This window comes from Microplitis mediator, chromosome 3 (assembly GCF_029852145.1).
Source record: "Microplitis mediator isolate UGA2020A chromosome 3, iyMicMedi2.1, whole genome shotgun sequence".
Taxonomy (NCBI): domain Eukaryota; kingdom Metazoa; phylum Arthropoda; class Insecta; order Hymenoptera; family Braconidae; genus Microplitis; species Microplitis mediator.
Genome location: NC_079971.1, coordinates 3073272 through 3090559, shown reverse-complemented (window position 1 = coordinate 3090559; position 17288 = coordinate 3073272). Strand labels below are relative to the sequence as shown.

Sequence of the window (17288 nt, the reverse complement as noted above, 5' to 3'; positions counted from 1 at the left end):
ATCCGATTGATTTGACTCGAATAGCAGCTTCTTTTATAAATGTTTCTACGGACTATAAACCTCCAGTTTTCCGACCGAATCAAAAGTGTAATTTTGCCAGGCCAAAAATCATCAAATTTGCGCGCGAAATTTGAAATTTTTTTTAAAAACCCCGCCATTTTGTTCAATTTCAATTTGTTCTTAGCTCGAGGGTCATGCTATGAAAAATACCTTCTGGTTTAATAAAATTTTTGGTTTTTTGATTTCCGGTACTGTAAAGGCTATCACTGCAGCAGTGGGGACCTTTTTTTGGAGCCTTGAGAAATTGTGAATAACTCGCTGAATTTTGAATTTTTTGGTCCAAAAATTTTATCTTGTATTCATTATATATTCACAAATATATCCTCAAAACATTAAAATATTCCGTGCAGTAGTTTTCTTTAAAAAAATTCCCAAAAATCATCTTTTTTCCGGCGATTACGCTAGTGGTCCCCCTTCATTACGTAAAACCACGAAATTTTAAGACACGTAGTCTTATAATGAGATCCGATTGTATTTTTGTTTATTTATTTATTTATTTATATAGAGACCCAACAGCCATATGCCCAATAACAGGGTCACAATAAGATACAAAAGTATAAAAAAAGATGATGTGGCATCGAGTATTAGCATTCAAAAAAAAATTATAGGATAGATCACTATATTTGTCTTCCAAAAAATAAAAATATAAACAATAAAATTGTCATATAATAAAAAAAAGGTAACAAAGAATCAAAATTTAAATTACATTTTTGAAGACAAGCTACTAGTGTAAATAGTTACCAGTATTTAAATAAACTGTATATATAGCTCGAGTTAAAAAAAAAAACCAATTAGATTTAAGTAAACAAAATACTTAGTTAATAAATCACTATTTAAATAAAATAAAACATTATATATATAAAAAGTAAAAGAGTTTTTGTTTTTTACTGTTTGCATAATATTTTCTTTAGACTCGCACTACCGTCGCGACGACGTTTTATTAGATCATTGGTCTTTCAGTACCGTCGACCTGATCGAGGGTTTGGAAACGTTGTCTTTACGAGTTTTTCAATTTTTTTCTTATTTTTCTTTGTCATTTTTAGTTTTTTTTACGACGCGCTTATATTTTTCAGTTAAATATTTATGTATCATTTCCTTGCATACCTTCTCTATACATAGATTGTTATTATTATCATTATATCTTTTTTAATAAATTTTAGTTTAAAACTCCGTATTCACACATATTTTTATAAACTCTCGGTCGTAGAGCTAAAAATGATTTTCACGGTCCGTTTTAACTTCTCGTACTACTAAACTCTGAAAATATATATACATATATTCTTATATATTTTCCGTCTATGTACTCGCTATTGAATATTCAAAGTTTTAAAAGATAGAAGTGGCTGGAACATTTGGATATTGTCCAAGAAACGGATGCCGTAACTAACGAGCTATAATTTACTATTTATTTTTTTTTTCAGTCCATTCGTTTCATAAATATATAGACCCATACATTTAAAATATATATATTTATTTGTTTTAGTATACGTTATACTTGGCAACTATTATGAACACATGGGTCTCTTGATGGCATTAAACGACAAGAAATTACTTGAAAATGGTAACTAAATTATTATTATTTACTATTATTATTATTATTATTATACAACAAATAATTTCATTCAAATTTTTGTACTCTCGTATTCTGTAAAAATAATCGGTGCAAGTCCACACTATCCCGGTGTTAAATTTAAGCCCGAAGACGATATTAAAATGATACCGGTAGGCGTTAAAATTTTTCTCGGGATTAAAACGAAATTAGTTTTATTTTCGAGTATGAAGTCGACTTGTGGATTTGAAATACAAAAAAAAAATTTTTCATTGCTTCAAAAATTAATGATACGTCAGATTTACTAATTTATGGAGAAATCCAAACGAATTTTTGTCCTCCACTAAATGTTAATGTTAGTGTACACAGGGAAAAAACAGAATATTAAAAATTAATAAATGATAGTAGAAAGTGGAATCTGTTATCAATAATTAGTACTATTATGTACTTAATGCAAAGTAGTTTACTAATTTTTGTAGATTCCTAAAAACTAGTCAATTATTTCAAAAAGTAAGTAAATATTATTACTTTTAGGTATAATACGTGACTTATTAGTGAAAGTTAATTCATTTATGGCATAATCTATTAAAAAGTAATGATTGGTTAAATTAAGAATTGCTATCTTAGATACTGATTTTTCCAGCCGAAAATTGCAAAAGTTACTAACTTTTATTTTATAAATTCGATATCACTGGTCAATTATTAACTTAAAATATCATTTATTCATCATTATAAATTAATTTACAATATATATAAATCGAATAAGTGGTAAATAATAAAATGAAAAATTGGTATACTAGGTACTGATTTTTTGCTCATAAAAATACCGAAAATTTTCAACTCTTATTTTATAAATTCTATCCCATTAACTAATAATTAATATAAAATATTATTTATGCGTTATTATAAATTAATTTATTATATGCATATATCGAATAAATGGTAAATAATAAAATGAGAAATTAGTATACTAGATCTTTATATATTAATATGTACGTTTACTAATTTTTCGGTTCCTAATTTTTTAAATTTTTCTGTTTATTTGAATAGTAATAACTGTAGATACCAATTTATCGATTATTTTTCATATTAATTTTAATATACGAAATTAAAAATTTTGCTCTTCTATGTGTATCAAATTTTAATATAAATAATAGCCATTTTGTAATATATATAATGATCTTGGTTTGATATTAGTATCGAATATACTAATTTTAAGTCAAAAATAAACTACAAACTATTAAAATTTTGAGCATCATTTTTTTCCGTGCACAGTAAAAAATATTGTGTTAAAATCAACACAATCTGTAAGTTAAAAACGGTCCACACAATATTTGTGTTAAAATTTCAACACACAATTCGAGTAATATGAGAAGTAACTTGAACACTTTTTAAATGTTACTGGCGACATAAAAATGTTTATAAAAAATAATTTAAATACTTTCCAAATTAATTTATTATGATTATGAATATTTAAATACAATAAAAAAATTTATAGCCCATGTCCATGTAAATATACGATATACTGTTATATAAATTTTATTGTTTTACTTAGGCGACTATTGGGTAGTTGGTGTCGACCCAGAGCAGTACGATGAGAAACAACCTGACAAATATCTTCGTGGTTTATGGCAAAAGCAGACAGATCTTTCACTTCTTCGTGCTTACAAAAGTTACTTTAGTATCGTAGCTTCGGCTCCAGTTAACTTTGACAACTTTACTAGATTAATTCATCAGTACCGACAAAAGCCACCATTCAAGTTTAGTAATCCTCTAGCAAATGTCGGCGGAATAGTTCAGGTGACTTGAAAAATTATACACTGAGAAAATTAAATATTAGGAATTACTATCTAGTTATGGTTAAATTTTTTACCATCAATCTGATAGCAGTGAATACTATTTAGATGATTATATAAATTATCTAGATTGTAACATTCACCATATGTATAATAATTGTTACAATCTAGATGATTATACAATCATCTAGATAATACACTGTAAAAAATCCGGAGTGAATCCGGATTGGAATTAAATCCGAATTCACTCCGGATTCACTCCACCACTCGGAGTTCCGGAGTTTTAAAAAAAATTACTCCGCATGCGGAGTGAATTGGGAGTTTTTTTTAGCGGAGCGATCTCGGAGTGATGCGGATTTTATTTCACTCCGAATTCACTCCGGTCCGGAGTATTAACATTTAAATTAATTTATATTACATTCTTAAACAGCGTGTGTGTGCGAGTGCGAGTGTCTGTGTGTGCGCGTGTCGGTGGATGTGTGTGCGTGCGAGTGTGCGAATGTGTTCGTGTGTGTTTTCGGTTGTGTGCGTGTGTCTGATCGGGTGTGTACGGTTGGGCGAATGTGTGCGGATGTGTGCGTATGCGTGCGAATATTTGCGTATGTGTGTTCGGGTGTGTGCAAATATTTGCATGTGTGTGCACGTGTGTGCGTGCGTGTGTGTGTGCGTATTGGGTGATCAGTAATGTAATACGCGAATTTTTATTTCGATTTTACTTAGTGGAGTTATATTTCATTAATAATATTTTTAAAACTCCCCTCCGGAGTGAGATTTACTCAGAGGGGAGTGAATAATTAAAAATTCATTCACTCCGCGAACTTTTTACAGTGTATTCACTACTAGCGGATTGATGGTAAAAAATCTTACCATAACTAGATAGTAATTCCTCTTATTTAATTTTCTCAGTATATGATATGTAAGTAACCATAGAAAAAAAAAAAAACAATGTACTTGATAGTAATGTAACCAATTGCTTTTGGATTTTTTTTTTTCTTACAAAGTAGATAGTACCAGAGACAGCTTATCTATACGACGCAGTTCATCTGTATGAAAGATCTCTTTTAGCTGCCTTGAATGAGGGTCGTGATCCTCGAGACGGTCGAAAGATGGTTGAAACTCTCCACGGAGTTCATTATCACAGTGCTATGGGGTTTGTTTTCATTATTTGAATTTTAAGTATATGTTATTTTAAATTTCAAATTATTACTTATCAAATATTTAACAGCTATATGGTTTATATGGATAAAAATGGCGATGCTGAAGGAAATTACACACTAATTTCTTTAGACAATCGTTCAGATACTGGGCATGGTCTTTATCCAATAGGATATTTCATTGGCAAAGAAGAAATAACAAGTTTACCTGTAAGTATTTTTGCATAACTGTTTTTATGAACATTTACGTGAACATTAATAATAAATATACAAATGTTTATTTATAGTTTTTTATTATTATTACACTGTAAAAAATCCGGAGTGAATCCGGAGTGAATTGGGAGTGAAATAAAATCCTAATTCACTCCGCTTTCACTCCGCCCCTCGGAGTTCCGGAAATTAAAAAAAAATCACTCCGCATGCGGAGTGAATTGGGAGTTTTTTTTAGCGGAGTGATTGCGGAGTGACGCGGATTTTATTTCACTCCAGTCCGGAGTTTTATTACTTAAATAAATTTATATTAATTGTAATTTATATTGTGTGCGAGTGTGTGTTTGCGTGCATGTGTGTGTTTGGGTGTGTGCAGGTGTTTGTGTGCGTGTGTGCGAATGTGTGCTTGTGTGTGTTCGGATGTGTGCAAATATCTGCATGTGTGTCCGCGTGTATGCAAATGTGTGTGTGTGCAAACGTGTTTATGTATGCATGTGTGCGTGTGTGCATGTGTGCAAATGTGTGTGTGTGCAAACGTGTTCATGTATGCATGTGTGCGTGTGTGCATGTGTGCAAATGTGTGTGTGTGTGTGCAAATATGTGTGTGTGTATGTGTGTGCGTATCAGCTGATCAATAATGTAATACGCGAGTTTTTACTTCGATTTTATTGAGTGGAGTTATTTTTTATTAATAATATTTACAAAACTTCGCTCTGGAGTAAATTTCACTCCGGAGGGATTGAATTAATAAAAAATTATCTACTCCGCGAAAACTCCCCTGCAGAGTGAATTTCACTCCGAGGGGAGTGAATAATTAAAAATTCATTCACTCCGCATTCACTCCGCATTCACTCCGGATTTAATCCGCATTCACTCCGCGAATTTTTCACAGTGTATTTTTAATTTTTTGAATGAACAAATAAAAATTTTCACTCCAATTATTTTATCAAAAAAATTAAACTAAATAAAATATTTATTTTATTCAAATCTATGACTTTTATGATAAAGTTCTTACTTATAGTTATTGAATTATCTTACATCTGAATAAAAAAAAAAATATCATAATAATATTTTGTGAAATCGATAAACGAGTGGAGAAAATAGCTTTTCTCATTCTTTGACTTTCTTTGATAGCTATTTCAACTTCACGAGCTTCAGTTATTCGTTCGTAAGCCAACTGCCGCGGAATTTTTTGTTTTTATGCCAAAACGTTTGTGATAAATCGAATTCTTAAGATCAAAAATTTACGCGCCATTTTTTTTTTATAGAAATTGAGACTGACAAGAGAAATTATGTGGCAGAGTAATGGACCGCCTTTGGCTGAACCTTTCTGTGGTTATCACGATGAAAAGTGTAATGGTAAGAGATAAAAAATATTTTTGAAATCGTCAGTTAAATTTTGAATAGGAAAAAAAAATTTCTTTCTTTTCCAGCCCATACTGGAGAAATAATTGGTGGCATTGCTGGAGGATTACTTCTTATTTTTATTTCTATTTCATTGATACTCTATCGTAATTGGAGATATGAACAAGAATTAGATTCACTTTTGTGGAAAGTTAATTATAAAGATATTCAAATTCGCGAAACAAAAGATGAAAGCATTAATTGTGAATCAAAATCTAATACTAAAGTTATTATCATTTAATTTTTTATTTATCAAGGGGGGAACGGGCTCTGAGATACAAAAAAAAAGAAGATATTTTTGTAATTTTTTTTTTCAGAGTAGCTTCTATATTAAAATTCTCAAAATTTGTGGCATTATTAAGCATCATTCCAAGAATATTCTGCTAAATTTTCATAAAAAAATATTGAAAAATAAGCCAGTGGTAGTGGGGAGAGACGAGTCACCTAAAAAAAAGTCTCCATGCTGTAGGCAGGATAACTCGTGACTATTTCATCTGAAATCAAAAAACCAAAAATATTTTTTTAGTACATAATAGGGTGGTCGTGAAAAATCAAATTTTCTCAGGCGCTCCATAAAAAGCTTCTTTTTAGTGACAAAATAATTGGGGAATTTTGTTTTTTTCTTTTTAAGTAAAAAGAACACGTGCCGCAGGACGATCAAAGTTCATTTTCATACAATCGCGGTTTTTTTTAAATATCTCATGAAATATGCAGATTAAAGAAAAAAGTCATAGAAACAATTTTGTAGGAAATTAAATTTTTAACAAAAACGGTCATATAATTTTTTCCTTTAATCTGCATATTTCATGAGATATTTAAAAGAAAACGCGGTTGTATCGAAAAATGAACTTTGATCGTCCTGAGGCACGTGTTCTTTTTACTTAAAAAGAAAAAACCAAATTCCTCACGTATTTTTTTACTATAAATAAGCTTTTTATGGGGCACCTGAGAAAATTTAATTTTTAACGACCACCCTAGTACATAAGTATATCTTGGATTTGAACGAAGGATTTTTTATTTTTTCAATTACTTATTTTTTAATTAAACAAAAGGAAAAATTTTCGCCAAAAATCTGAGTTTTTTGATTGCAACTTTACCAAAAATTCACAAATGAATATTTTGTTTATTCCTTCGTTCAAATCCAAGATCAATTTATCTACTAAAAAAATCTTTTTGATTTTTTTATTTTAGATGAGGCAGTCACGAGTTATCCTGCCTACGGCATGGAGACTTCGTTTAGTGACTCGTCTCTCCCCACTACCACTGGCTTATTTTTCAATATTTTTTAATGAAAATTTAGCAGAATATTCTTGAACTGATGCTTAACAAAGTCACTAATTTTAAGAATTTTAATATAGAAGGTACTCTGGAAAAAAAATCACAAAAATTTTCTCTTTTTCTGTATCTCCCACTCCTATTCCCCCTTAATTTATTATTATTATTATTACTATTAATAATAATTATTTGTAAATATTTCTAGCCTGTAGTGAGAACTAGTCAAGTATCTCTCAGTTCAAATCCTGACGCTGACTTTCGTTACTCGATGATTTATACCCAAATTGGATATTACAAGGGTAGAATGTTTGCAATTAAAAAAGTTCGTAAAAAATCAATTGAGATTACGAGAGAGATGAAAAAAGAATTAAAAATAATGCGTGATTTAAGGCACGATAATTTAAATGCTTTCATTGGAGCTTGTACCGACCCACCGAACATTTGTATTGTAGTGGAATATTGCGCGAGAGGAAGTTTAAAAGATATATTGGAAAATGAAGATATGAAATTGGATAATATGTTCATGGCTTCTTTGGTCGCAGATATAATTCAAGTAAATTATTTATTATTTTTTTTTTTCCTAATATTTGATTCAAATTATTTTTTTATTTTAATTTTACTATAAATAAAAATATTATTTATTGAATCGATAAATATTCTTTTGTAAAATATGTTTTTCTCGCTCAGTGTAATAGCACTTGAGAAAAATAATGAATATTTTTTGTATGCTCTACAAATGCATATTTTTCCTTTATCTATCTTCAATTTTTTCTTATCGTCCCCATTTTTCCCAGCCCTCCTTTGCATTCAAAAGCTTGTTACTTTTATTATTAAAATCGTTATATTCCCCACTGTATAAAAAACCTCATCGTAATTTAAAATTGTGGTGATAAAGAATTAAGTTTTCGTAATTAACTATCATTTATCATTTTTCCGGAGGTTTTACGGTTTTATGAACTTATTATTAATTGCATCTTCTGTAACATTTAGCCCGCGGAAAAAATAACCGAGTGACAAAGCTGCAAGCGCAGTATTAAATATATACACACTGGTTACATAACAAATGATCCGCGACAATTGATCCTTGCGACGATTGATCCGTCGATAAAATGCGTGTAACATGAAAAATTACGCCCTTTTTTCACTAATTTTGTGTGCGTGTAACATAAAAAATATACTCTCACACAAATTAGTGAAAAAAGGGCGTAATTTTTCATGTTACACGCATTTTATCGACGGATCAATCGTCGCAAGGATCAATTGTCGCGGATCAATGGTCCTCGGATCATCGGTCGTGTCACCATACACACTAGGGTGTCCCAAAAAAAAAATACTTTTTTTTTTTTAACGTCTTATGGGCTCAAAAGTTACTTCATATTATAAAAAGAATCTTCACAAAATTTCAGCCAGATATCTTTAAAATTGACCTATCACAAAGGGGGTTCCCCTTTCCCATTTAAAATACATGCGAAAATTTTTCATTTAAGTTTTTCGTTATTAAGACGACGAAAAAAATTTTTTTTAAATTGCGCCTAGTATAATTTTGTAGAAAATTAAATTCTCTACAAAAAAGAGCTGATGCATTATGTACGCCAAACGAACTGGGAAAAAGTTACGGGGCTTCAAAAATCAACAAAAGTTTAGGAATTTTTTATGGACGTTTTTTTTAGTTCTGTAAAAAATTCAAAAGTAGTGATTTTTGAACTATTTTGGCATGTTTCTAGAACGTCTTTTTTCTACACAAGATGCAAATGTAGTGATTTTGGAAAGTTTTTGGAACGCCTTTTTTAGTCCATAAAAAAGTCAAAAAAGTGATTCTGGAACTTTTCTTAAATGTCCATATAAAATTCCAAAAAATTTCCACGAACATCCTTTTCTGACTCTAAATTTGCTTATAAGAACTTTTTTTTTTTACCATCAAAATTACGAACGTTCCAAAAAAGTTCTAATCTGTCTCATGTTTAAAACTTCCACATGCGGAACTTTTTTGGAGTCTTTTTGGAACGATTTTTTTTTTACACAGGGCGTATGCAGAGTGATTTTTTCAAAAACTCCGCATTCACTCCCGATTTTTCACAGTGCAGTCGATATATTAAAAATTAAAATTGTAAAATTCGACGGCTTAATTTTGAAAATTTTTATATATTGCAAATTTGTTTATTTTCCAGGGCATGGTGTATCTTCATGAATCTGTTCTTAAATATCATGGTAATTTAAGTACTTCAAATTGTCTTGTTGACTCACGTTGGGTAGTCAAACTCGCCGACTTTGGTCTAAGAGAATTTAAAAAAGATGCCGAGTGTGATCCCGAAGATGTTATGAAAAAATATCAAGGTAATAATTTCTGCTGTCAATTAAATAGTAAACATTAATAACAATAAATTAATCTGAAATATTTACAATAGGATTATTGTATAGAGCACCAGAGTTATTAAGATCAACAGTAATAGAAGAGCCTACAGTTCGTGACTATCAAAAAGCAGATGTATATTCATTTGCAATTGTCCTCTATGAACTTCACGGGCGTCATGGTCCCTTTGGTATCACAGAATTGACGGCGCCCGAAATTTTAAAACGAATTATTGTAAGAGAAGTCAGTTTGCCCCCTTTTCGGCCCTCAGTCGATCAACTAGAGAATTGTTTTGACTTCGTACGCGACTGCTTGATCGAGTGCTGGGCAGAAGATCCCGAGAGTCGTCCTGATTTTAAAATAATACGTAACAAATTACGGCCATTGAGAAAAGGAATGAAGCCAAATATTTTTGACAACATGATGGCAATGATGGAAAAATATGCGAATAATTTAGAAGCTCTTGTTGATGAGCGGACAGATCAATTAACTGAAGAAAAGAAAAAAACTGATGCGCTATTGTATGAAATGTTACCGCGTTATGTTGCTGAACAATTAAAACGCGGCCATAAAGTTGAAGCTGAAGGATTTGATTGTGTAACTATTTATTTTAGTGATATCGTGGGTTTTACAGCCATGTCTGCTGAAAGTACTCCATTACAAGTTGTTGATTTTCTTAATGATCTTTATACATGTTTTGATTCCACGATTGAAAATTATGATGTTTATAAAGTTGAGACTATCGGCGATGCTTACATGGTGGTCTGTATTTATTTTTGTTTATTTATTTGTAGATTTTAATCATTGTTTATTTAAAAATCCTGACTGATATTCAAAATTAAGGGGAAGATTTTTTATTAGTCTTCAAAAATAAAAATTCCTCTTACTAAATAATTATCTACTCATGTAGATAAAGGCCATTTAAAATTTCGCACGGTAAATTGCTTTTATAAATTTCGTAAATTTTTTGTAGGGGGGTGCGATATAGAACTATTCGGTTCAAATTTTCAAATCGAATAATTCAAAAATTTCATTTTGAACGACAATAAGATTGTAATATTTTTTTCAATAATTCAAATTTTTATCAGAAATATATATATATTAGACTGATTCAAAAAAATCGACTAATTTTTTTTTTCTTCATTATATCGAAAATATTGTTGGAAATGACGAAAAAAAATACTGTGAAAGTTTGAGCTCTTAATATTAATGTAAACAACTGCCGCATCGCGATTTTCTATTTCCCGTGTAAATAACATGGGAAAATTTATTTTTTAAGCTTTGGAATTTTGTAGCTCTCGGTGGGACCAATACTTTTGAATGTTCAAGACGTATTCTTATGGGGAATTTGACGCTCTACAAAAAAGGTCTCTTATAATTTTTCGATATTTTTATTTCTTCAAAAGTAAGTCGAAGTTAAAGTTTGATTGAAGATAAATTTTTACATTTTTTAAATTTTTTGACGCAACCATCAACTTTATCCGAAAATTTTAGAGGACATTTTTTGTAGAGCATTTTATTTCCTACAACTTATCTCAGAGAAAATTTTCGATATTTCTCATAAGTCGTATGTTATTTTCAATTAACTGAAAATTTTCTTAAATAATCTAAATTTTGTTGCTCAAAATTAATTATATTAAATTTTCAGTTAATTGCGAATAACTTACGACTTATGAGAAATATCGAAAATTTTCTCTGAGATAAGTTGGAGGAAATAAAATGCTCTACAAAAAATGTCCTCTAAAATTTTCGGATAAAGTTGATGGTTGCGTCAAAAAATTTAAAAAATGTAAAAATTTGTCGTCAATCTAATTTTAACTTCGAATTACTTTTGAAGAAATAAAAATATCGAAAAATTATAAGAGACTTTTTTTGTAGAGCGTCAAATTTCCCATAAGAATACGTTTTGAACATTTAAAAGTATTGGTCCCACCGAGAGCTACAAAATTCCAAAGCTTAAAAAATAAATTTTCCCATGTTATTTAAACGGGAAATAGAAAATCGCGATGCGGCAGTTGTTTACATTAATATTAAGAGCTCAAACTTTCACAGTATTTTTTTTCGTCATTTCCAACAATATTTTCGATATAATGAAGAAAAAAAAAATTAGTCGATTTTTTTGAATCAGTCTAATATATATACTATAGCTCAAATATGCAATTTGCCCGGATATGTTTTTTTCGTATGGGTATAAGCTCATAAAATTATTTAGTAATTTATCTTGGCTCAGATATTTCTAAAAATATAAAATAATTAGATAAATGACAACAAACGACTACATAAATATATAATTTAATAAGTAAATTATAAAATATATTGTTTATAGGTCAGCGGACTACCCATTAGAAATGGTATCCAGCACGCTGGAGAAATAGCCAGTATGTCATTATGTCTTTTAGATGCAATAAAACAATTCAGTATTCGTCATCGACCATTAGAAAAACTTCAACTGCGAATAGGGATCCATTCTGGACCAGTTTGTGCCGGCGTTGTGGGTTTAAAAATGCCTCGTTATTGTCTTTTTGGTGATACCGTTAATACTGCCAGTCGTATGGAATCAACTGGTACTGGTAAGTTACAGTCAACTCTTCAATTATTTTACACGGAGAGAAATTTACGGTAACAATTACGACTAATGGCGAGAATACAAATTATGGTAACCATTCATATCTATATGGGTTTCTCTCTTATACGACATTGGAATAGTTCGTATAAGACTATGGTAATAATTCCCATGCTATTGTGGTAATCGATCTCATACTGATATGGTAACGATTATCATACTACTATGGTAACCATTAGCATATATTATGGTAATGATTCCAATTATTTATGGTAAAAGTTACTATACTATAATAGTAACCATTACTATAACATTATAGTAATGGTTACTATCATATTATGGTAATAATTACCATGGCATTATGGTAACTATAACTATGCCATGTTGAAATTCTTCATGTTACGGGTTACTATACTGACATAGTAATTGTTACCATACTTCTATGGTAATGACTCCCGTAACTTATGGTAGAATCAACTGTAATATTACGATAATGGTTAAAATAATATTATGGTTATAATTACCATACATTATGGTAACAATTACCATTCATTATGGTAATAATTACCATATATTATAGTAATGATTCCCGTAATTTGTAGTAAAAGCAATTATAATATTACATTGATGGTTAAAATAGTATTATGATAATAATTACTATGACATTATGATAATGGTTACTATAATATTGTGGTAACTATAACTATACCATTTATAAATTCGTTATATTATAGGAATCATGACGATAGTATTACGGCAATGGTCACTATATTAGCATAGTACTTTTTACCATGCTGCTATGATAATGGTTAACGCAATATTATGGTAATAATTACCATATATTACAGTAATGATTCCCGTAACTTATGGTAGAAGCAACTGTAATACTATGATATTGGTTAAAATAATATCATGGTAATAATTACCGTAACATTATGGTTATAGTTACCATAATATTCCAGTAACTATTACTATTGCATTTAGAAGTTCCTCATATTATGGGAATCACTATGACGATATTACAGTAATAGTTACTATACTATCATAGTAATCGTTACTATACTATTTTAATAACCATTACCATAATATTATGGGAATAGTTTACGTATATTATGAAAACAGTCATAATGCACAGGATTTATTACTATTCGACTATACACAGAAAAAAAAAATTCTCGACTGAAGGTAAATATTCTTGATTCAAGAAACTTTTTTTGGAAACCTAAATTTTCTAAGATAAACTAGAAATCTTTTCCGACCAAGACGATTTTTTTCTAACCAAGAAAATTCTCTTGGCTCAAGAAAATCTTGACTTGGTTCCCGAAAACGTTTGTCTTCCAGAATATTTTCTTGACTCAAGATAACTTTTTTTCTGTGTAGGAATTATTCCCTTGAGTACAGTAATCATTACCATAATTCACTTACCATACGATATAGAAATTTTTACCATAATTCAAATAATTATTTCCCTGATTATAGCAACTTTTTCCAGAAATTATGTCCATATGTCCCATAATTCCAAGTAATTATTACCGTAACCATATGAATTGATATTTCATACACGTACTAAGAATCGTTACCGTAATATCTTTCCGTGTACGTCTACAAAATGAATAAAAAGTAAAAAAAAAATTATTATTCCCATAGCTCTAAAAATTCACTGCAGTCAAGAGACTAAAAAATTACTAGATAAATTAGGAGGCTTTAATTTAATTGAACGCGGCGTAGTTTCAATGAAAGGAAAAGGAGACCGTTTGACCTACTGGTTAATAGGTGAAGATCCAATCCAACGTGCAGAACGTACAAGTGACAGATTGGAACGTAAAAATGGCATTGGAGGAAAAAATAATATGATTCATGATCTTTTGGTACCAAAAAGTTCATTGAAAAATAAATCATTAACCCGAACAACTTTCTTAAGATGTTCAAGTGAATCACCAAAGCGTCTTAGATTTGCAAGCTCTGATCAATTGAACAATAAATTACCAATCAATACCAATGAATTGGAGTGTATTGTTGACAGTAGTCCTTGCAAAGGCAAAGGACTTTGTTCAATTCGATCAAATTGCATGGAAAGTTCTAGATCCTCAAGTAATTCTTGTCCGTGTGTTGAAAAATTATGTGACTCGGAGGATCAAAAGAAAAATAATAAAATTTCTATTAGTAATAATGATGAACAGTATTTCAAAAGGGCATTGTATTTTGGTAATAATCGTATTTTATTAGAGAGTAATTGTCACTCGGCTCCCAGTAGCCCGAAACACAGTTCGATGATTTTAAATTCACAAAAAAGAAGTGCGCAATCTAATGAAGAAATGGATGGATGTGACGCTACGCCACTAATTAGATCTGCGACATTTGTCGAATGACATTCGATTGTTGTTTGTTTGAATTTAAAAAAAAAACCGCCGGAATTTTTTTTATAGAAATTTTTATTTGGAAATTTTTTGTAGAGACAGTTAGTTGTCTAAAATTAATTTTTTGTTTAAAAAATTCATTATTGAAAACAAACAAATGAAATTTATAAAATTATTAAGGTCTTGTGGGCAGTAATAACCGAATTTTCGGATTGTACTTAATTCCGAAGCAATGAGTTGTGTTCTGCTAACGCTTACTTGGTCCCATTTGCCCATACAAAGTCGCCGTTAATGGAAAAAATGCCGTAAATCGGCCGATGTCTGACTGCCGTCACTCGGCCAAGCATTGGCAATTAGTAATGGCCCAAACCTGGTTAATTACCAGCAGCCGTTTAATTTTTTAAACGACGCTGCCGATGGCTGGCCAATGAATGGCTGCTTACGACTGGCCGATTATCGGTTCGCAACGTTGGGCTACTGTTGGTGAATCAGTGTTCCATGATTAATTGTTGTTGAAGTAGACTGAATAAGTAAATCATATTAAAGTATCAGCTCAACATTAGTAGGTTCGTCCAGTAGCCAGTGTTCAGACCCAGCAATCAGAAGGACGGCAGTTCGCGCCCAGGGCCCAGCAGAATTTTCACCGTTTTTTTCACATCATTTACCCCACTTAAATAGTTTAAACGTTAATGATCATGAATTCTACTAGGATAATAAAAATAAAATTTTTTATTAATTAAATCTATTTGCTTGCTTGGCTGATTGCTGGCTACCATTGATCGGCCGATAGTCGAGCGCCATTAATGGGCCGAGGTTATCATCCCGACTATAAGCCGTTTATCGGCCAATGAAAATTTCCATTGCTGAGCCATTAATCGACATTCTTGGCCTAGTAATGGCCCAATCTAGGGCCGATTTCCAAACTTTGTATGGGTAATTCATTCACGTAAAATTACTTTGGCTTTCACTAGGATTCGAACCCACGCCTGTCCAGTGATTTTTTTTTTAAATACCTTTTCGCATATAACAGCGCCATCTATTGATCACTTTTTGAATAAGTAAGCGAGTTGTGCACGTTTGAATTTTCCAACTTCTTTATTTTTCAATTACGTTCTGCATGGAAAGATTGGAACCCGACTGTTACTGTTCTGCACCCAACTCAGAACGGCGCTGGAAGAAAATGTTCGATTGGTGCAGAACTACACTGATTACGGTGCGGAACCTGACTGAGTTGTGTGCGCATATCACTCAGTCAGGTTCCGCACAGTAATCAGTGATGTGCTGCATCACAATCGAGCATTTTTTTCCAGCACCGTACTGAGTCGGGTGCAGAACAGTAACAGTCGGGTTCCAATCTTTCCGTGTGAATATGTCACTCAAATGATGAAAATCTTACGAAAATGTCTTATCAATCGATTGTTGTTACAGCAATTTTTATTTTTCGAAAAAAGGTATAAGACAAGTTAAAAGTAAAATGAAATTCAAAAATTCAGTTAATGCGGCCCGACCTTAAATAGAAGTAAAGTCACTGCCAAAACTTTGTTGTGTGAGCCAAGTTTATAAGTATTAAGAGGTGATTTTAAAACACTTTAATTGTTAGCTTAGACAATCAAGAAGGCTCGTGCTTTTTATTCTTTACCCCTGGTGGAAATTTTTCGGAATTTTCTCTGAAAAACTCAGTTCTAAAGTTCTAAAGACTTTTTCAGAGTTTTTCAGAGAAAAGTCCGAAAAATTTTCACCAGAGACTCTTTTTTTATATCCTATATATACAGTCTAAACTCGTTATAAGCAAGCCCGTTATAAGCAACTTCTCCTGTCCCGCTTCTCGTTACATTTTTGAAGCTCCCCGTTTTTGAAGTCTTTCAGTCGCTCAAATTTCATATTTTGGCGCTCGTTATAGCCATCGCTCATATTTTGTTACTCAAAATTTTTTAAAATAACAAATTTTTGTTCAGAATTTATCACTTATTACTTGATTTTTTGACGCAATTTCAATCGTTGCTTATAATGAACGATTTACACACGTTACGAACACATGTAGAACCCGCGCCGAGAACTAAGATGGGGGGAAGCCCAAATCTCAGACTTTTCTAAGAATTTTTCCCCACGACCCCTGATGATTGGGAATAACGAGCGTGGGCTGTATATACAGTCATATATTTAATCGAGTAAATTAAATATTCCCAGAAAAAAAATGATTTAGATCAATCTAGATCTAAAGGATTTTTTTCCGGGTTTATTAATCAAGTGTTGTCTAGTCAATAAACACTTAAGTTAAATAATAAAATAACTAAGATTATAAAATATGAAATAAATAAATACTTAATAATAATTATAAAAAAAAGTACTTACAGTGATCAATAATTATTAATAATAAAATTTTTTGGTAAAGAAGATATTTTAAGAATTTATTATTTTTAAAATTATTTACTTAATAAAATTTGATTTTATTATTAAGGGGAACCACTAGTGTGATCGCCTGAAAAAAAGATGATTTTTGGAAATTTTTTTAAAGGAAACTACTGCATGGAATGTTTTAATGTTTTAAGAATATATTTGTGGATATATAG

General features: G+C 30.8%; 1 protein-coding gene across 1 annotated transcript in view; it reads left to right on the top strand.

The window, feature by feature from the left end:
• LOC130665367 (guanylate cyclase 32E) overlaps positions 1-15939 on the top strand; it is a 37122-nt gene extending 21183 nt beyond the window's left edge. Inside the window, exons 7-17 of the mRNA XM_057465702.1 lie at positions 1544-1621; positions 3165-3409; positions 4410-4555; positions 4631-4769; positions 6038-6128; positions 6203-6399; positions 7654-8001; positions 9617-9782; positions 9854-10560; positions 12125-12368; positions 14009-15939. Of these exons, the coding sequence (XP_057321685.1) occupies positions 1544-1621; positions 3165-3409; positions 4410-4555; positions 4631-4769; positions 6038-6128; positions 6203-6399; positions 7654-8001; positions 9617-9782; positions 9854-10560; positions 12125-12368; positions 14009-14730 (3083 nt within the window). The 3' untranslated portion in view covers positions 14731-15939. The remainder of the gene's footprint in view (positions 1-1543; positions 1622-3164; positions 3410-4409; positions 4556-4630; positions 4770-6037; positions 6129-6202; positions 6400-7653; positions 8002-9616; positions 9783-9853; positions 10561-12124; positions 12369-14008) is intronic.
• The last annotated feature ends 1349 nt before the right edge of the window (positions 15940-17288 follow it).